Below are 24531 nucleotides of genomic sequence, written 5' to 3'. Positions count from 1 at the left end.
ATTCTTCTTACTCTGTTCTTTTTAAAAGTATTTAATAGTTTATATAATTTGATAAGCTACAGCCCTGTATTATCTAGTATCAAAACCAAAAAGGAATGGTTTCTAAACTTCCAAATGTGTGATGTACATATATTTGTAAGATCTTAGAAATTAGACTAATGTTGGCTTGGCCAGAGAGACTGTTAATAATGTAAGGTCAGCATGCTAGATTTATTCTAGAAGATACTTCTTACTCAGCTGAAGTCCTTCATGGTCCATCCTGAGATGCTGAGAGACCATTTCAGCATCTGGGAAGGAAAACGTGAGATGAGTGTATCTGTATGTAAGAAAATGAATTTTAAATGGCAATGATGGGATCAGTAATATGGACTTTTTCCTTACAGGTTATGCATTAGACCCTTCATTAGATAACCATCAAGTGTCTACTAAATATATTGGTTCAGTAGAAGAAGCTGAAAAAAATCAAGGTAATTTATTCAAATTTATTTGAAATATTTCATATCAAATATATGTATATATACACACACACATACAACTGCTGTCTTGCAGATTGACCTGAGACAGTAGGAAAAACTAGTATTTTATTAGATTGATTTCATTTTTAAGTTGAGACAAGTAATATAGAGCAATATAGTTTAGAACTATTATAGTTTAAAGCTTGTTTTTGCCACTTATGAGGAATGCAACCTTGTAGGGAAGGTGTTGGTACCTATCATTCGTGTAGTTATGAGTACTGGGCACAGTGCCAACCATGTAGAAATCATTCAATAAATTATAATTAATGTGTAGCAAATGTTTGCAGTTTATTTCTCAGCACAGATGTCAAGCTACATTTTTACAGAGTGAACAAGTTTTATTATATATTGTCTATGGAGATTGTCTTAGGGTTGCTTTGAAGGCTAAGTTCAAATATGTTTTAGAATATGTGTCTGTGCTCATATTCATTTTGTACTTACAAGACAAAGTATCATACTCTAAATGCTGACTTGTCACAAAGCTCATCACTGGAATCTTATCCATAAAATATGCTCATAAGTAAAAGAATATGCTGGGCAGCTGGGGGGTGCTCATTGGGTTCAGCCTCTGCCTTCGGCTCAGGTCATGATCTCAGGGTCCTGGGATCAAGCCCTGTATCAGGCTCCCCTCCCCTCCCCTCCCCTCTGCCTGCCTCTCTGCCTACTTGTGATCTCTGTCTGTCAAATAAATAAAATCTTAAAAAGAAAAAGAATATGCTGCTTGTACGAGGATACTTCTACTTAGAAGACCCTGTATCATCCAGCAACCTTCAGTGTATGAGCTATATTATTGTTAAAACAGAATTTGACAAGCTTTTGTTGTAGCACACAACCTAAAGGAAACTCATTTGAATTAATATAGACAAGCTTTTTTGTATAAGTTAGACGTCTACAAGCCATGTCTTTATGTAGTTAAATTTTCTGTTAACAGTTAAATTGTGATTATGACTCCCATAAACCTTTCTTTTCCAATTTAATGACTACACGCAACTTGCGGCCTCCTAGTGATCAAATCAGAATCTCAACCAGAAACATCCTCTTTCCTGTTTTCTTTTTAATCTAAGATTTATGGTATGAGAAGTCCAATTTAGATTTCGATCACTTAGAAGAATACCAGATTCTTGTGAAACCTTGCTTAATATATATATTGTTAATTTTTAAGTTACTAATTCCTTACTATAATTCAGTTTTTAAATGATAAATTTTAATTTATTCTTGCTTTCAAAAGTAGCCTTATCTGGGCACCTGGGTGGTTCAGTCGGTTGAGCACCCCACTCTTGATTTCAGCCCAGGTCATGATCTCAGGGTCGTGAGATCAAGCCCTATGTTGGGTTGCACGCTGAGCATGGAGCCTGTTAAAGATTCTCTCTCACCCTCTCCCTCTGTCCGTGTATATACACTCTCTCTTGAAACAACAACAACAAAAAAGTAGTTTTATCATTATTTAGTGATACTAAGTTGCTGGATTCCTTTCAGAAAGTGGTAAAATCCACTGATCTAGGTCCTTGATTCATTAAAAAGGATTGTGTACCTTGTAGGATTATATAATCAGGTCTTTTCTTTAAGTATATTAGGACTCTCAAAACATTGCAGTAGTAGAAAGCTTCTCTTCCCAGAAGGTTGAGTTTCTCTTTGTATGGCATGAGTTAGTATACCTGGCAGATTCATACAGACTTTATTTTTTGTTCTTTAAGGAATCTTTGGTCACTTGAACAATCACTTTTCTTTAACCACATAAAGTAAAAATTATATATATGCTACTGTTTCTTTAGAAAATATCCATTTTTTTTTAATGTAGGTTTAACCGTGTTTGAAACTGGTCAGAAAAAGATAGAGAAGAGGAAAAAGTTCAAAGAAAATGATGCATCTAATATTGATGGTTTCTTGGGACCATGGGCAAAATATGTGGATGAAAAAGATGTAGCCAAACCCTCAGAAGTAAGTTCTGATGTTTTTCATTGCCAGTTCAGGTAGATGCTGTGAAAGAGAACTGTATTAATAAACTTGAGATTTCTTTAGAGAACCAAATGAGGACTCATCAATATTTCTCTGCTGTGGTTGAAAAAATAGAGTCAGATTTTCTTATTTTTCTTGGGAATATTTTTAATTTATCCTTTTCTGATTTATTTTCTTCTATATTTTTAATTAAAATACAACATTGAACAATTTTTAATAATTTAAATTTAGTAAAAATTGATAATGCTATTAAGCTACCTTGGTAGCTGCTCTTGATACTACGTACTCCAATAGTAACCACAGAATCAGCCTTTCTATTGTTTTAGAATTGGTGGTGAGTTTTATTTGTTAGCTGCTATGAAAATTTTAACAAACAAATAAAACCCACCACCAATTCTAAAATTATAGAAAAGCTGATGTCAAAAAATGGGCAGAAGACATGACTAGATACTTCTCCAAAGAAGACATACAAGTGGCTAACAAACACATGAAAAAATGTTCATTATCATTAGCCATCAGGGAGATTCAAATCAAAACCACATTGAGATACCACCTTACACCAGTTAGAACAGCCAAAACTAACAAAACAGTAAACAGCAAGTGTTGGAGAGGATGTGGAGAAAGGGGAACCCTTTCACACTGTTGGTGGGAATGCAAGTTGATGCAGCTACTCTGGAAAACAGTGTGGAGATTCCTCAAAAAATTAAAAATAGAGCTTCTATATGACTCTGCAATTGCACTACTGGGTATTTACCCCAAAGATACAGATGTAGTGAAAAAAAGGGGCCATCTGTACCCCATTGTTCATAGCAGCAATGTCCACAATTGCCAAACTGGAAAGAGCAAAGATGCCCTTCAACAGATGAATGGATAAAGAAGATGTGGTCCATATATACAATGGAGTATTACACAGCCATCAGAAAGGATGAATACCCAACTTTTGTATCCATATGGACGGGACTGGAGATTATGCTGAGTGAAATAAGTCAAGCAGAGAAAGTCGATTAGCATATGGTTTCACTTACCTGTAGAGCATAAGGAATAACATAGAGGACATTAGGAGAAGGAGAAGGAAAAGTGAATTGGGATAAATTGGAGGGGGAGATGAAGCATGAGAGACTGTGGACTCTGAGAAATAGACTGGGGGTTTTGGAAAGGAAAGGAGTGGGGGAATACGTGAGCCTGGTGGTGGGTATTAAGGAGGGCATGTATTGCATGGAGCACTGGGTGCGGTGCATAAGCAATGAATCTTGGAACACTGAAAAAATTTCAAAAAAATTTTTAACAAAGAATAATCTATATTTGAAAAAATAATAATACTATGAAGTTTTATAAGGTAAAACCATAGAACTCTACCTGTCCTTCTCCATCTCCTAATCCTACTGTCTCTATGAGCCAGTGACTGTCCTAGGTCTTAGGGATATAGCAGTGGACAAGATCAAGAAAATCCTGTCCTCGTGAAGCTTGTATTCTAGCTGTATCTTTTATCCATGTATCTCAGTCATATACATGTGCCGCTTTTTATTTACATTAGACCATCTGTTTTGCACTGCTCCTCCCATAAAAGCTGTGTCACAAATCTGTGGTGGTTGCTTAGATCCTTATGACTTAGTAAAAGCTGTTTACTGGAGAACAGCATTGTGTACAAAAATTGAGTTTCCTTTCCAATACCAGATTTTCTAGCTACTTTGTTTTTTCTTTTTTTTTGCTTACATAATTAGCATACTACAATAAATTTGTTTCTAGGTGTTCCAGAAAGGTGGGTTTTGTATAAAATGAGTTTAAAAGTATTAACTGGTACCCATTATGTGTTTCATGTCATTTGTAATCAGTCAGAGAGTTGAGACTATTATCCCTGGAGACATACGTAACAGTTATTGTTTCATGCAAAATTGGAGCTCAGTATAAAGTATTTATAAGCAGCTTTGGGCACAGTGGGGTTCCAGAACATCCATTTCAAAGTTCACTCCTTAATTTCCTTAGGAAGAACAAAAAGAATTGGATGAAATTACAGCAAAGAGGCAGAAAAAAGGCAAACAGGAAGAAGAGAAACCTGGGGAGGAGAAGACAATCCTACATGGTAATGTATTTGTTATGCCTCTTCATTTTCTTTTTTTTTTTTTTTTTTTTAAGATTTTATTTATTTACTTGAGTGAGAGAGAGCATGAACGAGGAGGTCAGAGAGAGAAGCAGACTCCCCATGGAGCTGGGAGCCTGATGCGGGACTCGATCCCGGGACTCCAGGATCATGACCTGAGCCGAAGGCAGTCGTCCAACCAACTGAGCCACCCAGGCGTCCCATGCCTCTTCATTTTCTTGATAAACTTTCATATATTCGGTCTGTTATCTGTTCATATGTATCAACTGCCCTTACTAATCAGCTGCTGTACTTCACTATATTAAGAATAATTATATTTGACAATTTGCTTCTCAAAGAAATTACAGCAGAGTCTTCATATTCTAATAAAGGAGAGAAAATAACATGATTAATGATCACCACGGATGATTCTTTGAAGTGCTAGTGAATTTTTTAAAATAGTAAAGAAGAAATCTGAATTGTCCATAATCTGTTCTTTCCTAAGAACAGACTCTTCCCTCAGTCACTTTACCCTTTTGTTTTTAATTTTTTAACTCTTATCTCCAGATATATATATCATTCATAACTAAGTTATACTTTAAAAGAAAAACTTTGTTTTTCATGTGAATAGACTGGAGATTCAGATTCTCAGACTAATTTTGATGTGTGGAAGAAAATGCATATTCAGGAAATGGTACTCCAAAAGGATTTATAAATATTCTAGAATGTTCCTGGTTCATTCATAACCAGTTATATTTGGAAAATTATGTAGTGATTATCAAACTGTAAAGAATAATTTAGTGCCATTGTATTGATTATTCTAAAGTTAGATCACAAATATCAAATATTTAGGTTTGATGAGTCCATATTTGGTTTCTCAAATTCCAGTTTTCTCTCCAAGGACGCAATTTAATACTAGGGTGCTTGCAGCCGTAATCAAATTAACAGCCAACAGCTACTCAGGACTTACTGTGTGGCAGGCAGGTTACTAAATGCTTTATGCACACTATGCAATTTAAGTCCCACTAGTGACTTCACTGCAAACTTTGTGTTCAAAGTGGAAAAGAGAATGGAAAAGGAACCTGGAAGGGCACAAAAGAGCAAGTCCGGGGAAAAGGATGGTTGATATTTTTGTTTTAACTTCTTTTCTATCCTGTTTTGCTTCTGGGCCTTTGCCAGTGACTCACAAGGCCCAAGCATTTTCTCTTCTTCCCTTGATATAATTATGCTGCAGTGAAATCTTCTTTAAATATCATTAAAATGTGTAACTAAGTAAAAGAACTATACATCTTATTTAAAGGACTGATATTCTCTGGGTATTTAGAAATTCCAAAATACTACTTCTAATTGTAAATAATAGCAGGGATTTCAAACAGCTCAATTTTAGCTGACTCTTAGACTTAACTTCAGAGTGTTGTTACCTAAGCCTTAATAAGGAACAATAGCCCTGTGAGTAAATTGTTATCATTTAAGGATACAGGTGTTATCTGTATCCCTAAGGATACAGTAGGTGTTATCTGTATCCTTAAGGATACAGGTTTATCTGGTTTAGCTTGTATTTGTTCACTGCTTTCCTTTGTCTTGTTTCAGTTAAAGAAATGTATGACTACCAAGGTAGATCCTATCTTCACATACCTCAGGATGTTGGTGTTAATCTTCGGTCGACTGTGCCACCTGAGAAGTGTTACCTTCCCAAAAAGCAAATTCATGTGTGGTCTGGACATACTAAGGTAAGCAGGTTTGTCATAGGGATTGGCCATGACATACCATTCAGAATTCAGTGTTCTGGTAGCCCAAGCCTTTCCCTAGAAATTCCTGCCACATTCTGCTTTTTCTAGGGTGCAATGTCAGTGAATAATGGGTTGGTAGTAGCATCAAACATCAGTAATTTTACCTTAGCTCTTGGGATTACCATGCTTAAGAGAAGATTAGATGGTTTCTGGTTTATAAACTATGATCATATTGAGACTAAGGCAGAGGCAGGAGACTTGAAACTTCTGATGTTGATATTCCTTGTCATCTGCACTATTCCAACTGATAATTCCCAGCTTTTAGCAAAGAGCAAAGGAACTGAGTAAAAGAAGGGAGAGAGAGCATTAGCAACTTGATTGACTTAAGAATTCCCTTGGGTGAGAAAGTTGGTATTAAAGGTTAAAGAACATATCTTCAAAAGTTTAGTGTCAAAAAGGCTGTTCTTGGAATACTAACAAAGCTTATTCTGGGGCATGATTTTTGGAATGAAGAAAAAAGTAAATTAGATGGCCTAAAAATATACTGTCCTTTCCTTATGTTTCATTTCAGTTGATTGATTACTGTAATACCTTTTTATAGGGCGTCAGTGCCGTCAGATTATTCCCTCTCTCTGGCCATTTATTGCTGTCTTGTTCCATGGACTGTAAAATTAAGGTGAGTTTTCAGTAACAGAGTAGGAATGCTGCAGAGCTAGTGCTTTGGTGAAGTCTGTTTGGTTAATTATAAAGAAATTTGTGTTTGATAGGCAATTAGAGCCTAATTATTTTCTCTTAGGCTCCGTGAATACAGCCATTTATGAATTCCTTCCAAACATGTGTGGCTCTGTGGTCCAGTTGGCTAGGCTCTTTTGTAAGCCTAGATAACTGATTAGAATGTAATCAATCACTTTGGTTTTAGATACACAAATATTTAACCACTAGTAATGCATTTTTTAAGAGGTTTTGGATATGTAACTGAGTTCATTTTTTCCTCAGAACCATATGAGCTAGAGAGAACACGCATTAGAAATCCCATTTTAGAAAGTAGATAATGTAATTCACACTTTTTCTTATAAATGCAAGTAGATACCAAGTAGCAGAAACGCTCCTAGCTTCTTCTTTCAGTTTCTTTCGTCTCAGGAGGCTCCACCTTAAGTTAGATTTCTGCTATAGAGTATGTAGGGAAAAATTTACTTGCCACAGCATGTCAGCTTGAACATGGGGAAAGCTTTTTTAAAAAATCGTAAATCTGAAAGAATAGTTATCTTTTTGTGTGTCTTCTGTGTCTACTTTGTTATGATGGTCAAGAAATATCAACTCTGTAATACTCTTGAGGCTTGGAAAGTTGAATCATTAAAATTTTGCTCTTTGTAAACAATTCATGGATATTAACAATATATGAAGGTAGCTTTTCTTGATGAGAGCAATCATTTAGGCATTTGTCTCTACTCAGTAGCTTAAAAATCAAAGGCCAAACTGTTTAGAGTGAAAACCTTTATTCCTTTCTTTTTTTTTTTTTTTTTAAGATTTTATTTATTTATTTGACAGACAGAAATCACAAGTAGGTAGAGAGGCAGGCAGAAGAGAGAAGAGAGGAGTAGGGAGCCTGTTGCTGGGCTCCATCCCAGGACCCTGGGATCATGACCTGAGCTGAAGACAGAGGCTTTAGCCCACTGAGCCACCCAGGCACCCCCCGCCCATGTTTCCTTTAACTTTGACTTAATACAAGCTATGTTAGTTGAGATGAAGGTCTTAAAAAAGCCTAGTGTTCAATTTTGTTCACATGTATAAACATTTACTAGGTATCCATTACATGCAAGGGGCTGAGACTGAAAACTTATCAAGGCCCTGTCCCTGCCCTCAGGGTGATCATTTCATTATGATGTAAGTGATAGTTATAGAGTCAGGTGGAAAGCTCTGGTTTCTAAGAGGAAACGTCCTTCAGCAGAAAGGTAACTAAATAAAAAGTGGTGGGGGTGAGGGGAGCGTAGGTAATAGTAGTAGATAGACATGGCCTGAACACTATGAGTTTGTGGCTGCTGAGTCTTCAATCTGAGAGATACAGAATGGTGACAGGCATCAGCGAAGGATCAGGTGCTAGAGGTCCTTGCCTGCTATGCTGTGGGGACTGAGACTTTATCCTACTGGCACGGGTGGCCAGAGTGCTGTTTCTTTTAGAACACTTGTAACATTATTGAGGATTAGATTTGAGGCACGCAAGAATAAAGGTAGTTTTAGGAGTGCCTGGTTAGCTCAGCTGGCTAAGCGTCTGCCTTCAGCTCAGGTCACGGTCACAGGGTCCTAGGATGGAATCTTGCATGGGATGGAGTCCTTGCTCAGCGAGGAGCCTGCTTCTTCCTCTGCCTGCCACTCCCCCTGCTTGTGCTCTTTCTCCCTGACAAATAAATAAATAAAATCTTTAAAAAAAGAAGAAAGAAGAAAGGGAGTTTTGAAGCTATTGTATGTATTAATTCACTTTAGGTGTGATGAGAATTATTAGCCTATTATACTTTAGATCATCATTTTCATATAGCTTCTATAATATTTTGTTACTTTAGAAAGTTCAAAAAAAATCTTCAGTACCAAAATGTTATAAACATGGTAGTTTTAATACATTTAGTTCTTCTGGAAGTAGCTCGTATTACATAAATAGAAACTTTTCATCATGGAAAATATGTCAAATATAGAAAAGAATAAGAAGAAAGGGAAGATCACTTGTATCAGCTCCACCTAAGTGCTCTTGATATTTTGCTGTATCTTTGTCAGATCTCAGGAGTGTGTGTGTGTGTGTGTGTGTGTGTGTGTGTGTGTGTGTATGTGTGTGTGTGTTTAATGTATGATGCCTTTGGTTAAATCCCCAGTACCCGCAGACATGCACACACATAGCTGGCAAATGGTTGTTGCTCTTGATTGAAACTTGTCATTCTATGGAAGTCTTGTATTCAATTTAATATTTCTGTGTGTTTTTTTCCCCAGCTCTGGGAGGTTTATGGAGACAGACGCTGTCTGCGAACATTTATTGGTAATACTCCTTTCCTTTCTGTCTATAATCTGTTTGGAAAAACTTTTTAAACTCCATCATTGACCATAATGTTACTACACTGCTAATGAAGGGAAGTCTTCAAGGACTCGAACTGAGTCTTGAAGAGGATGTCCTTCCTTCCACATCGACGCATAGACAAAACAAGAGAGCAGAGCAGAAGCGAAAGTGGTCTGAGAAAGCATGCTCTTTGGGACAGCCAGGTATAATGCAGAATTGCCAGGGGGGACATGGTGAGAGGTGCCAAGAGGGAACAGCAGTATAACCAGAAGCAGAGCATGACGGACCTTGGGTGCCATCAGTGAGGAGTGGAGAATCTATGCAGATGGCCTTGGAAAGCCTGCCATTAAACTGCTCTTGAGGAAATTGACTCGGTCCAATCTGAAGTTTACAGAGGTCACAGTGGCAGTACAACGATGTTCTGGGAGGGCAAGCCTGCAGGCAGGGAAACAAATGTCAGGGTTATGTCATTGGCCTGGATTAGAGACCATGAGAGCCTGGCCTAAAGCAGCTGATGGAGAGGAAAAGAACCGTGAAGAGTTAAAATCAGCAGGACTTAGTCACTGGATATGAGTAATAAGAGTGAAACAGAAATCTAGGGTGACTCCCAGCTGGTTGACTAAACGGGGTGCCATTGGCCATGAGAGGGGACATAAGACAATGACGACGTGTCACTTGTTAAACCTGAACTGCCTTTGGAGTATGGAGTTGCACATGTCCAGTGAGCAGTTAGCCAGGTGTTAAGCTTCGAAAAGAGGTTAGGAATCAGCAGCTAAAGCACACAAAAGAATAAGACTGAGTGAACTCCTTGAAGGAGAAAACAAGGCCAAAAAGAGAACAGCTTTGTGGCCAACTAGCCTTTTGGATAGAGGATAGTTTACTGTCTTTGTGAGATTTCTTGTGAAGGTCAGTTACGTTTCCAAATTTAACTGTACATTACTGAATTTTTGTATGATTTGTAGTGGCTCTGTTTTTAGATTTAAGTGGGAGTCCATTCTGCATGCCTTGTTAGAATTTTGGGGCCTTGCTGAACAAATGAATACTGCCCAAGGTGCCAGAGCATTCTACAGGGAGACTCTAAGCAGCAGATGGGAACAAAATGCCTCTTGTATATATAGTGGACTTGGTCTCCATCTTGTACATATGGTGGATTTGGTCTCCATCTTGTACATGTGGTGGACTTGGTCTCCATCTTGTACGTATAGTGAACTTGGTCTCCATCTTGTACGCATAATGGACTTGGTCTCCATAGCGGACAGATGGAGAAACTATCTAACCAGCAGATAGTTTTTCAGTGGAAAACGAAATGACCAGTTTTGGAAGAGGGGACTCTTGCTGTAGAAAAGAATGCCTAATTACTGTCACACGTAGCCCGATTAGAATTCACTGGTGATGGCGGTCCAGGGCTGCTGTGTGTGGCTGACGATTTGTGCAACCCATATTCCGTCAGTCTTGGTCATGAGGGGTGGTAAAAAACAGAAGTTTCTGCTTTGATTTAGCCACATTTTATTCGTCCCTGTAACTTTCAAGAGTGGCTTGGTCTGGCAGACTGGTTTTCAAGCAAAGCACCTTTAAGTTAATTTATTGTCGAGATGGTATCTTAAAACAAGATAGACATTAATGTTAGATTCCAAAAGGTTTAGTCTCTTGAGGTTCTGAAGTCACTTCTCTGAAACCTGGTAACTTGATCACAGAAATCCGCAGGTATTGGAGAAGAACTTTGATTCCATGTACTTTAGGATTGGGTCGCTTAGTTTCACTTAGTGAATAATCTAGAGAACAAACCTCCCAAATGTCACTAGGCCTTCCTCTTTCGTTAGCAATAATTGGTCTGTTATGTTTCCTTAAATTCTTGGCTGCTTAGTCATCAATTATGTATACTGCATATTAAAAGATTTCTCTGACAAAGATCTAAATGTTAGATCTTTTCTCTTGGCTCTTACCTAAATGTTAGGCATCAGAAACACCTAGGGAGCTTTCTGAAGGAGAAATAAAAAACCACTTACGTTCCCAAGCCCACACCTACCATATTCTGCGTCAGTAAGTCAGGATAGGATTCCAGGGATTCAGACTCACAGGGTGGCTTGCAAATGCTATTTCTCTCATGGTGTTTCTGTTTTAAGAGAAAATCTTTCCCCTCACCTCCATTTCTGTTGTCCCTGCCTTAGGCCACAGCAAAGCCGTTAGGGACATCTGCTTTAATACTGCAGGGACGCAGTTCCTCAGCGCAGCTTACGACAGGTACCTTAAGCTCTGGGACACAGAGACAGGTAAGAACTCACTTATACTAATGCCAGTATGCATTTATCTTACAAATTAGCATGTATAAATCATAGAACATCGAGCATTCTTCTGTGGCAAAACGGTGCTTCTATAGCGGCTCATTCGCGTATCATCGACTGTCAGCTAATACCATGAAATGTTCATAGAGTTCAAACACAGCTACATAAGTAGCTCTTTCACTCTGAACCTTTGTTTCCATCAAATGCAACTTATAAAGCGAACATCCTGATAGGCAAGCAAATTTGAAATCTTCCGTAGATGAGTTAATTATCTTCTTGTTCCCCTCCACCACCCAGGACTCTACATTGCACATAGTAGAAGCACAATAAATGTCTGACAAACAGAATTAATTTAATTGCCCCTGTTAATTACAAAGTAAGTCTGTCTACAGACCCACGGGTCAGGTGGTTTAATGTATTCACAGACGTTAATTATTTTAGTACATTGTGGCTACTATAATTTTGCATAATTAGAGGACCATCTTTCATCTTACCAAGTTCTAAGGGTAAAGATAATAGCTAATATTTATCGAACACTTACTGTTTACCAGGCATTGTACTAGGTAGGCACTTGTATCCAGCATCACATCCAATTCTTAAAATAGCCCTATAATTACTATTATTATTACAGATGAAGAAATTGAGGCTTAAAGGGGGAGCTTTTCCAGAGCCACACAGCTCATAAGTGGCTGAACTGATTTAAACCAACGTCTCTCTGATGCCAGAGCCCCTACGCTTACCCCACAGTAGTTCTCAACTCCGGCTCCACATCATAATCACTTTCTCTCTTCTGCAGTCGATGATCCAGATTTATTTTTGAAAAAAATATTTTTAATCATAAGAAATCTGTGAAAAGAGTTTATAGTAAGGAACAAGCAGTCTGCCTTCTCCAAAATGTATTAAGTAAATGATCTCTAGATTTTAATCCCCAGGCTGTCTTTGAAGTGGTCAAATTTCTCTTCCCTACTTTAACTTGAGTCTTTGGTTTTAGGACAGTGTATATCAAGATTTACAAACCGAAAAGTGCCCTATTGTGTCAAATTTAATCCCGATGAAGATAAGCAAAATCTTTTTGTAGCTGGTATGTCTGATAAAAAGATTGTGCAGGTAAATCTTTTTTACAATATTTTTTATTAAGATTCCTATAGTTTATGTTGTATTAAGGGGATGGAATAAGGAGTGTTCACTTGTTTAGTGCTTGCTGCTAATGGTCTATTTTTAGTAGAAAACAGTCATTATGTTAGAGATCTTTTTCTTCACTTTCCATAGTTCTGATCTTTATTTTCACATCTGCTCGACTTCTGTCTTTACCTTTTCTCTTGTTTGATCTACAGTGGGACATTCGAAGTGGGGAAATTGTCCAGGAGTATGACCGGCACTTGGGGGCCGTCAACACCATTGTTTTTGTTGACGAGAACAGGAGATTTGTGAGCACATCCGATGATAAGAGCCTAAGAGTTTGGGAATGGTGAGTTTTTGTCAGTAGAATATCTGATTTATATAATTATATCAAGCAATTTAAAAATCTGTAGCCAAAGAAAAGCCTGCTAATAGGCAACCATGTGAATATTTCCACAACTATGATATCTGGCTTGCCAACCAAACTATTTTAAACATTTAAGTACCCAGAATATGGAAATAAAACTTTAGACATGCTATATTTCATAGTCTTCAAGCAGGTTATATATTTTGAGCCATTTTTCTTGCATTGGTGAAAAGTTTATATTGTGTTGCCTTTCGTTGTTTATTAGGTACTTTGTCTTTGCAAAATGACTGATGAGATGTAGGACCCACAAATGTATAGACCCTGTTATTCACCATTGGAATTAAACATTAAACCCTGACCTCAGAGTCAACCCCAAAAAAGAAAGAATACTTAAAAATCTCTTAAGTTTTTAAATGTCTACATTATGATTATTCAGTACCGAAAATGGCCCCAGGCCATCACCCATTGTGTCCTGCCATTCGTAACACATAATGGTAAAAATCAAATGTTTTATTTGTAGAATATGTTGGTTAGTTTTGCTTTCCTTGAGAGAGAAAGGAAAACTTTCCTAAAGAAATACTAAAACTGGTTTCACTAAGTATCATAGATAGTGTTTTTTCATTTATTTATGAAGAAATATGTAAGAGTCTTTTTGTTCAAAGGAATGTTTGGATGGCACCCAGCTCGTTTTTATAGTCCGTTACGAAACACAGCTCAGCCGTGGTTACAGCCTTGCAGGGCCTAAAAAGTGTGACTTCCCACCCCGGAAGATGCTCTGCTTTAAGAAGTAGGAAGCCAGGAGTTTGCTTCTGAAACTGAGTCTCTCTGGGAAACTAAGCAGGTCCCTAACCCTCGTCAGGAAAATTTGGGTAATTGAAGGTTTCGTGTGATTGAACCGCAGTTTGTCCCCTGCTCACCACCAGTAAACCTCCTCAGACTGCCCCCACTCGTGGACAGCCAGCTGTGTACTCTATCCACAGTTTTAATGTCATCCTTAAAGTCCAAGATTTGAAACTTTCTCATAACTAAGATCTTTTTTACTTCAGAAATGATGTTACATGCCAAGAATCCCATACGGACCTCAAGTTTTATATGAGCCGCCTTACATTACTTGCACCATAGTCTGAAGCATAAACATATCCGTGTACTTGTTTTGTTTATACACAGTTTGATTATACTTAAACTTTCAGATGTTTCTATCTTCAGATGATATTTCAGCTCCATTTTAAAACGTGGACTGGTTTAAACAAAATTGGTAAATATTTAAATGAAGCAGCAGTTACAGGGCTCTAAGAACACCTGCGTGTGCTTTCGAAATTAGAACATTGGTCAGCGAAATATGACCAGCAAAAAAAAAAGTACAGATCTTTCACCTTGGTTAAATTTATTCCCAAGTATTTTCTTGTTTTTTTGAGGCTATTACAAATGGGATTGTTTTCTTAATTTCTCTTTCCAAGAGTTCATTGTTAGTGTCTAGAAATGCAACTGATTTTTTAATACTGAGTTTGTATTCTGCAACTTCACTGAATCATTTATTGGCTCTAACAGTGTGTGTGTGTGTGTGTGCGCGTGCGCGCGCGTGTGAAATCATTAGGGTTTTCTATATATAATACTATGTCATTCGCAAACAGAGACAGTTTTACTTCTTTGTTATTTGGATGCCTTTTTCTTCTGGCCTGATTGCTCGGGCTAGGACACTCAGTACTACGTTGACTAAAAATGGTTAGAGCAGACATCCTTCCTGTTCACATTTAAGTATGATGTTAGCTGTGGGCTTGTCACATGTGGCTACGTTCCCCCTGTACCCAGTTTATTGAGACTTTTTATCATGAAAAGATATTGAATGTTGTCCATTTTTTGAGATTATTGTATGATGTTTTTTATCATTCCCATCTGTATTTCATGGGTTTGTATATATTGAACCATCCTTGCATCCCAGGGATAAATCCCACTTGATCATGGTATGTGATTCCTCTAATGTACTGTGGAATTCAGTTTCCTAAAATTGTACTGAGTACTTTTTTTTTTTTAAGATTTTATTTATTTGACAGATCACAGGCAGGCAGAGAGAGAAGGGGAAGCAGGCTCCCCGCTGAACGGAGAGCCCGATGCGGGGATCAATCCCAAGAGCCCAAGATCATGACCTGAGCTGAAGGCAGAGGCCTAACCCACTGAGCCACCCAGGCGCCCCTGTACTGAGTATTTTTGCACCTATATTCATTAGGGATGTTGGCCTATAGTTTTCTTGTAGTGTCTTTGTCTGGCTTTGGCATCAGGGTAATACTGGCCTTGTAAAATGAGTTTGGAAGTGTTCCCTCCTCTTCTGTTTTTTTGGGGGGAAGAGTTTGAGAAGGATTACTGTTAATTCTTCTTTAAGTGTTTATTGTACCTTACCAGTGAAGCCATCTGGTCCTGGGCATTTTTTGTGGTTTTTGATTACTGTTTCAATCTCCTTAGTTATCATTGGTCTGTTCAGATTTTCTATATCTTTATGAGTCTGTCTTGGTAAGTTGCATGTTTCTAGGAATTTATTCATTTCTTCTAGGTTTTCTAATTTGTTGGTATATAATTGTTCATAGTAGTTTCTTGTGACCATTAGTGCTTCACTGTTATCAGTCATAATGTCTCTTTCATTTCTGTTTTTGAGTTTTTCTCTTTTTTTCTTAGTTTAGCTAAATGTTTATTAATTTTCTTTTTCAGAAAACCAGCTCTTAGTTTCATTGATCTTTTCTATTATCTCTAGTCCCTATTTCATGTGTTTTCTCCCTGACATTTGTATTTTTTTTCTTTCTGCTAACTTGGGTCTTAGATTGTTCTTCTTTTCCTGGCTCTTTGAAGTGTAAAGTTAAGTTGTTTATTTGAAATTCTTCTTCTTTAATGTAAGTATTTATCAGTATAAACTTCCACTGGCTTTTGCTGCACCCATAAGTTTTGGTATGTTGTGTTTCTGTTTCATTTGTGTCAAGATAGGTTTTGATTTCCCTTTTGTTTTCATCTTTGACCCATGTTTTGTTTAGTAGTGTGTTGTTAATCTCCACATACTTGTACATTTTCCAGTTGTCTTGTAATTGATGTCCAGTTTCCTACCTTTGTGGTCAGAAAAGATGCTTGATATGATTTCAGTCTTAACTATATTAAAGATAGTCTTGTGGCATCATATATGATCTATCCTGGAGAATATTTCATACGCACTTGAGAAGAATGTCTCTTCTGCTCTGTTTGGTGGAATGTTCTATATACATCAGTTAGGACCACCTGGTTTAATGTGTCATTTAAGTGCAATGTTTCCTTATTGATTTTCTGTCTGGATGCCCTGTCTGTTGTTGACAATGGAATATGGATGTCCCCTGGTATTATTGTATTGCTGGCTATCTATTTCTCCCTTCAGATCTGTTAACATTTGCTTTATGTGTTTAGGTGGTCTGATGTTGGGTGTATAAATACGTGTATTTGTTATATCTTCTTCATGAATTGATGGCCTTCTTTGTCTCTTATTGTAGTTTTTGGCTTAAAGTCTATTTTGTTTGATACAAGCATAGCAACTACCCTGGCTTTTAGTTTCCATTTTCATGGGATATGGTTTCTATCCTTTCACTATCAGTCCTTCAAACTGAAGTGAGTCTCTTATACACAGTATATAGTTGGGTCTTTTTTTTTCCATTCACCTAACTTGAGTCTTTTGTAAATTTAGTCCATTTACGTTTGAGGTAATTACTGAGAGGTCTGGACTTCTACTAGTGCCATTTTGTTCATTGTTTTCTGCTTGTTTGTAGTTCCTTTGTTCCTTTCTTTCTTCCTCTCTTCCTTTGTGATTTGATGATTTTTCTATAGTAGTATGCTTTGATTTTCTTCTGTTTCTCTTTTGTGTATCAGTAGGTTTTTGCTTCATGCATACCATGAGGCTTACATAAAATATGCAGGTCTTGCATTCTTAATCATATGGCTGGTTAGTTAGATGTTGAAGGGTCTGGTGGGGAGAGAAGGTAACTTGCATCCAGTTTAGTGAGTCAGAAGGAAACGTGAGCATCAGTCTTGCTACAGAGCCAAATAGGAAGCAAAATCACCTCGGGATCCCTAGAGCTGACCACATATATCCGTCCGTGAAGATGATTCCTAGTGTTACTGGCAGCTTACAGAAAGGGAGGCCCTGACCACCTCAAAGTGAAAACTGACCCCAACAGTAGGAAAATTCTTATTACTAGGACCCTCAGATGGATGATGTTTGCCAAACTTTCACACCCTATGCCTGCTAAGAGTAGCACAATGATACAAGAAAACAAACTAAGGGAAACCTGGTTTTCATAAACAATGCTATATTATTAAGATTATTAGACAATTTTAAAGGAGAATGAGAGATTAACATTAGCTATTGAACAGCCCGGTATGCTAATTGGCTGGATTCATGAGATATCATAGACATGTTTTTTCCCAAAGGTATTTATTATATAAAAATATTTTTAGAAGAAATTTTGACAGATGTTGATCCTACTGTTTATCTTGTATCTTTCAAGTTTCATAGATTTTTTTAAAAGATCTTATTTATTTATTTGACAGAGAGATCACAAGTAGGCAGAGAGGCAGGCAGAGAGAGGTTGGGGGAAGCAGGCTCCTCACTGAGCTTGAAGCGGGCCTCGATCCCAGGACCCCGAGATCATGATCTGAGCCGAAGGCAGAGGCTTTAACCCACTGATCCACCCTGGTGCCCTAAAATTTCACAGATTTTTATTAAGGTTTTTTTTCAAAGTGTTCATTTCCAGATTGAAGATTATATGTAAGATATAAATTACTAGCTTATTATACTGAATTAGTTTCTAATGAGAAAATAGTGTTGTGTTTATTAAATGTAACTATGCCCAGCAGACATTTTCACTAGCAGTTAACAATGTTCACAGAGTGTTCAGACCCATTTCTTGTTCTAGACCTCACTGTATCAAGTCCTTGAAATAAGGGATCTGTGTATAGTCTTTTGTTTGTTTGTTTACTTTTAGGAAAACATTGATTGATCTGAACCTAGACTCTGGTTAATTTAGAAATGCTCTTCTGTTTTAATCTATGTTATTGATTATTATTGGAAAATAATTTTATATGAGGAAAAAACAGTTGAACCTTTTTCATACTGAGGTTCTTTTCAGTACATGTGGGTTATTTTGAATGTCACTTCTCTTTGGTATTTTAGAGAGGAATAAAGGGTTGGAAATTTGATCAATGATCCTGTTCCCCAGGTTACACCTAAAAATACTTTGTTCTAACCAACAGCCTCATAGAAGTTTTTTCTAATCATTTGCTTCTTCTGGATGGGTAGATAGATGGATAGAAAATATCCTTATGTAAAGGCAAATTATTATTATAATTATTGTTATTCTAACTAATCAAAGCTTTGGAACTTGAACCATAGTTAGAAAGTGATAGTGCTGCTTGATATTCTGTTAGTGCTGCTTGATATTCTGTTATTGAGCAGATTTCCACATGTTACTCTGTGAAAAAACATTTCTGGTCACTCACGAAAAGCAACAAGACCAAGATCCTTCAGAATTACTAAAGAAATTTTTTTTTTTAAATCATGGAGAATATTAAAAACAAAAAGGCATTTGGAACTTTTCACGGTTCTAGGTGACTAATTTTGGATTTTTGTTGTCTTTGTTTTATTCTTTGTGTCACTCATATAAGAATTTCTTTAATGCACTTTTCTCCTGCACCATATACATGTAGAATAATAGAAGATGCCCCGGTGCCTGGGTACGAGGTACCCAGGGAAGGAAATCTCCCTTACCCATTCAGAAATCTCATTACTTCCAGATGGGCTCTGCCTGCCTGCAGATCCCTGTACAGCTTTGCCCACTATCCCCTTGCACTGCCGAAGCCTCTTTAACCCTCTCACCTGCTTGCAGAGTTAACAAGTTAAGGCTGACTGGCAGGTAAACTAAGAACACCTCCCTCCCTGTAGGCTTGCCTCAGACATCTTGCTGCTGCCTACCATGGTACATTCTTGGATGAGTTCATTGTCAGAGAACTTCAATCACAGACATTTTTTTTTTTTAACATAAAGACCAAAGTTTAAGTCAAATAGAGTTGGAAAACTAAGTCACTAACACTGTTATAATTATCATGGAAAGGCACATGTGAAGTACAAGACTGGTAATAGGCAACAGGGGGCCATTTTGTGATTTTTTTTTTCCTTCCTCCCAGGAAGTCTCATGAAAGGTTAATTAAATATATAATCTCAAGAATATCTCTTTAGTTTAAGAGAGAACTCTTCCAAAGGTACTTTTTTAGAAATTACTTAATTCTGAGAAGCTGTTTTTTAAATTTTAGGGACATCCCTGTGGATTTCAAGTATATAGCAGAGCCCAGTATGCACTCAATGCCTGCGGTGACTTTGTCTCCAAACGGTGAGTGAGTAGGAAGAAAGTGGTTTTAAAAGAGCCTCTAAGACAAAGTGTGATTTCTGTATTCAAAAGAACTTTGGCCGTTTCCTCCTAGGGGAAGTCTGTCACAGGGCCATACTTGTATAAGGAAACCTTTTCGATATTAAAAATAGTCACTGGTTTTCATCTGTGAGTCACCTCACCCATTCTCTTGTTTTTAAAAATAATAATAAAGAGAAGAAGGAGGAGGAGGAGAAACAATGAACTGCAGCTAACGCTGACGGAACATTCCATCTGAGACTCAGGGGTTTTTTTTTTGTTGTTGTTGTTGTTTTTAAATAATTCTCCTTCCAGCAGAATCATGTTCAATCATTTAGTGATTTTATTGTGAGCTCTTTTTCTTTCAGAGGATAGACAATTTTGATCTTGTTCCCCATAATAAGAATACTTTAGCAATTTACTGTAAAAGATGTTCTCAGGCACAATAAAAAAGATAAATCCAGCTACGACTGTTTTCTGTTCAATAGAGCATCGCCTTCTAAGTACGAAGTAATTTATACTGCAGATATCCTGACCGTGTACTGACTCAGCCCTGTCCATGAGGGTGTTGGAGGAGACGGTCTGATGTCTGGGCAGCACTGTCCCCGAGGCCCCTGTTAATTCCCATAGCTCCTGTGAGTGTAGAGCAAGGAAGAGGCGGCAAGAAATCCTTTGCTCTTCCATCCAGGCGTCTGCCACAGGCAGATCAGTGATCATTTTTGTCAAGCACCCTATGATTTTTATGAGAAGAGCCACCTAACTGGGTCTGATTTTGATAACCACCACGTTGTATACCATCACATTTGTCTCTCTCTACACCTTATGTAGTAATTTTTACACTCCCTGTTACAAATATTGTGCCCATCTTGAACAAGATCATCTTCCCTCTCAGACTAAATATTGTTAAGAGCATTCCCTTCTTTAATAAGTGTGCGAGTATGTCGGATGCAAGAAGATAACTGCAGTTTGGGCTCTAGAGACTTTGGTGAATCTTGGGTAGATAAAAGCAGTTTGGCCTTTCAGGAACAGTTCCGATACCTCTTTTTTGTATGGTTTTATTTAATAATCCTAGGTTTTCTTACCTAGCATTAATCTTTCCTTTTCCCATAATTAACACAGATAAGTCTCTTTTCCCCCGTGGTTCTCTTGTCTGTGCTTACTCCTAAAATTAATTTCATTTCATAAAATTTTCTTTAGTGTTGTTCATGCTAAACTCAGAATTTCTGCATATCCTTATTCAAACAAAAAAGGCTTTTATATGAAGAGTGCTCAATGATATGGGATTATTTGAGCGAAATCCATTACTTCTTTATATATAAATCCCTCTTGTCAGTGACAAATTTGTAACACTTTATAGCTGGTATGGTAAATTCATTTTCCTATTATTATAAAGCAATTGGGAACAAAAGAATATTAACATCTGAACAGACTGAAAATAAAAAGTCTTTTCAGAATTTTCAGTCTTGGTCTAACATGTCTCATTTATTGAATTCACAGGGAAATGGTTAGCCTGCCAATCGATGGACAACCAAATCTTAATTTTTGGAGCACAGAACAGATTTAGATTGAATAAGAAAAAAATTTTTAAGGGCCATATGGTAGCAGGTTATGCTTGTCAGGTGGACTTTTCACCAGACATGAGGTAAGTTTAAATTTTCTTTTATATTCTCGTATTCAAATGTGATGACATAAACCAATGTCGTACAAATAGTAACAGTTTAAAAATCACTGTCCCATACGTAATCGCATGATTACTATGCAGATTGTCACAACGCCTGATGGAAGGACAAGAACAAGTTATGAAAACTACATTTAGCTTTTTTAAGTTCTTCAGTGGGTCTTTTTATCTTGCTTAGTCTTGTGCCCTTTAACCACAGCATAAGTTGCTGTCCATACAGTCTATGCCATATTTTCTCTCTGCTTTTCTGTAATCACTAGATGGCTGTGATCAAACGCTGGCAGAATTAATTCTGTACTGCAGTGTTGTCATTAAAAACTTCCTGCAGCTTTTCTATGGTGAGACCTCAAATCCAGCTCTTGAGTCTTTCTAGGCTGCACTGTTTGTGAAACCCAGAGAAAGTCTCTCTATGAGTAAAACTCTGCATTCATTCTCTCATTCTTAACTAAAATATATAAGGAGAAGTAATCCAGAAGTCTGTGTAACCTTGTATATTTAGGATAGGGATTGTGCCGTAGACTCCTGCCTCCGAGTTAGTCTTAAACATTTTCAGAAGTGTTGAAGCCAAAAAGTAATTATGAAGGTGGTTGAGTCCAATTACAGTAGGACAGGTGTCCCCTGCGCGATGTGAGGCCGGTTGCCCTGCACTGTTTCTCTCTAAAGAGTGATTGGATACTGCTTCTCTTGTGGCCCCTGGGTTTCCCAACCTTCCAGGTTAATCCATTTTTTACTCACAGATTGGTAGCTCGATGGGGAGAGTGTTTGGGTAGAAGTTTAAATCATAGACTGCTTTAAGCTCTACTCTGTTATTCTCACTGAGCATTGTGTGTTCACACTGACTTATATTACCATGAAAAAGATAAACTCCCTGTTTCTTATCCATTTTGTCAGTTTAAGGTGAATTTAACAATTTAATCAAGGTGAATTTAACAATTTGAATTTATTTCTCTTCCCATTCTAGCTATGTGATTTCAGGAGATGGCAATGGAAAATTGAACATCTGGGACTGGAAGACCACAAAACTCTACAGTCGATTTAAAGCTCATGATAAAGTGTGTATAGGGGCAGTGTGGCATCCTCATGAAACCTCTAAAGTCATAACGTGTGGTTGGGATGGTCTCATTAAGTTGTGGGATTAATGAGACTAATCCTTATCTAGGGTCATTTTTGATCCAATATCATATTTAACTATATTTAATTATTAAATGTGTTGGATGACAACTTGATTTACAAATTAGGATTTCCTTACATGGCCTTATGAAATTGACCCATTGTTTAAAAATTTTTTTTGGTAAATTTGGCTCACACAATTTCATTGGCAACTTTATTTTGTTCTTTATAGATGTTATTTATACAGAAATGACCATTGGCTTTCATTGTGGTGAGTAGTAGTTGTTGGCAGGCAGTCTGGGTTTAACCACCCCCCCCTTGACATACCAAAAGGATCTCTTTGGGGTTGAGGAAGAATCCCTGGTGGATTGGGGGTTTTAAAGGAGGTAATATAATTAATGGCAGATAATTCTGAAAGGCACCATGTTTACCTTTTCAACAAAAAGGGAAGTAGGAGCAGGGACGATGTAATTTAATGTGAATCTGAAAGAAGGTAAAACCATGCACAATTACTGTTTCCATTATTTTTGGTGGGTCAAGTTCAGATCTTTGGATTCAAGAGTTCTATTTTTTATGACATATATCGTATGTTTACTTGTAAGGCAGCAATCTTCTCTGACTGCAGTGTTTCTTTAACTATTAAACAATGGAAAATAAACAGTCCAGAGTTTTTTTCCTTGGCTTTCTTCCCAGTCAGTATAGACAGGACTATATGTTATAAGAGAATTATGTTATTTTTGAAAGTGAAACTCAAGAGAATTGAGTCAAGACTTTGAGTTTTATTTGTATTTACTATCTGTAAGGACCTGGCTACACTTCCAGAAATCAGGGTCTCCTAGGTCATCGATTCATAGATGTTACTACTGAAATACTCCTCATAGGAGATGGGGTATGAGGGCGTCGTCTAAAATGTCAACTTGTAATTTCTTTGAAGTAGTGTGTTTGATCTTTAAAATTATTCTGATTTTGCTTATGAATATATGCAACAGAACTTTTTAGGAGTAGAAAAATTTTTAACTTCTCTCCGAATCTTTGAATAAAATTGACACTCCAGGAAAATGGCTGTCATTCCCCAGTTTGAGAAGCAATAACTAGTTGGTTTAAAAAAAAAAAATGTTTAAGAACTTGGATTGTGAAATCAGGATAGCCTCTTGAATAGAGTAGCTAACAGCACTTTGGTTGACAAGCCATTTCTCCTGTTTTGTTACAAATCTCTGTAAGATATGTGAATATTTGAATGTGCTTTGAAATATTTCAGTACCATGCTTAAAAACATTGGTTCATAGCTGCTCAGAGTGCTGACTTAGAGACCAAAATCATGTTGAATGTTGATATCCTAAGGGCACTGGGCTCTCGAGAACAATTCATGCTCCTTGTGCTTAAGGACTTCCATTTTCAAAAAATTAACTTTTAAAAAGGCCCGGTATAGATGACCCGGCACTATGGCCACATATAAATAAATTTCAAAGAAGATAGAAAAAGAGAATAAAAAACGGTAAGACATGTTATTTTGGGGCACACAGACACTCAAAGAAATACGAACACACTGCCCGGCCTCTGCCTTTGTGTATCTGCCAGTAAGAGTGGCTGCCCTTCCCAAAGAGGAAGGAATTCACACAAAACCTTTTTTTTAGTCCCAAACCACTGGTTTTAACAAATGTGAATGATTGAATTGTGATGGGACAGAAAGAATTAATCATACATTTAAGCAATCTTGTTCAGCATCAGTATTGTATATGTTACAAATCATAATTTCTAAATCTGGGTTTATTTTATTGTGTTTTTGACTGTTTCTAAACTAAGTAACTGTATATAAAAGTTGTCTCTTTTTAAAAAAAATCGTATTTTTAAATAAAGCATTTTTTCTAGAAAGTGTTATCAAAATTTTCATTCTTAGTCTTAACTGTTGAGACAACAGCTTAAACCATCTGCAGATTTTAAATGGTCATTTTTATTTTATGGGGAGAAATGCTTTTAGAAGTGGGGATGATATATGAATATGGTATATGAGTGGATTTATTCTAGTTAATATCAGAAATACGGGGCGGCGCGCTGACAGCACACAGATTAAGTCTAACACATTCCGTATTTGTTCACTCAGTGGTGGCACTGAGTTATGACTGCACCCATTTCAGAGTATACAAATAAGTGAGGTTCTTTTCCAGCTTAAAAAAGTCTCAAGATTGTGTTATTGGAATTAAGTGGTTATCTTCTGGCCCTTTTTCCTCACTGCAGCTTTTTGATCACACCCAG

At 37.2% G+C, this 24531-nt stretch overlaps 1 protein-coding gene across 1 annotated transcript in view; it reads left to right on the top strand.

Moving 5' to 3' along the window:
* CDC40 (cell division cycle 40) overlaps positions 1 to 24150 on the top strand; it is a 49610-nt gene extending 25460 nt beyond the window's left edge. Inside the window, exons 4-15 of the mRNA XM_013056703.2 lie at positions 384 to 467; positions 2314 to 2453; positions 4455 to 4551; positions 6139 to 6278; positions 6880 to 6954; positions 9255 to 9300; positions 11487 to 11588; positions 12592 to 12707; positions 12935 to 13068; positions 19399 to 19475; positions 20988 to 21132; positions 22130 to 24150. Coding sequence (XP_012912157.1) covers positions 384 to 467; positions 2314 to 2453; positions 4455 to 4551; positions 6139 to 6278; positions 6880 to 6954; positions 9255 to 9300; positions 11487 to 11588; positions 12592 to 12707; positions 12935 to 13068; positions 19399 to 19475; positions 20988 to 21132; positions 22130 to 22307 — 1334 coding nt within the window. The 3' untranslated portion in view covers positions 22308 to 24150. The remainder of the gene's footprint in view (positions 1 to 383; positions 468 to 2313; positions 2454 to 4454; positions 4552 to 6138; positions 6279 to 6879; positions 6955 to 9254; positions 9301 to 11486; positions 11589 to 12591; positions 12708 to 12934; positions 13069 to 19398; positions 19476 to 20987; positions 21133 to 22129) is intronic.
* Positions 24151 to 24531: the final 381 nt, after the last annotated feature.

The sequence above is a fragment of the Mustela putorius genome, unplaced genomic scaffold, assembly GCF_011764305.1.
Source record: "Mustela putorius furo isolate JIRA1106 unplaced genomic scaffold, ASM1176430v1.1 tig00000450_pilon_pilon_pilon, whole genome shotgun sequence".
NCBI classification, from domain to species: Eukaryota; Metazoa; Chordata; class Mammalia; order Carnivora; family Mustelidae; genus Mustela; species Mustela putorius.
Note: the sequence above shows the minus strand (reverse complement) of the source record. Positions and strands in the feature narration are given on the sequence as shown.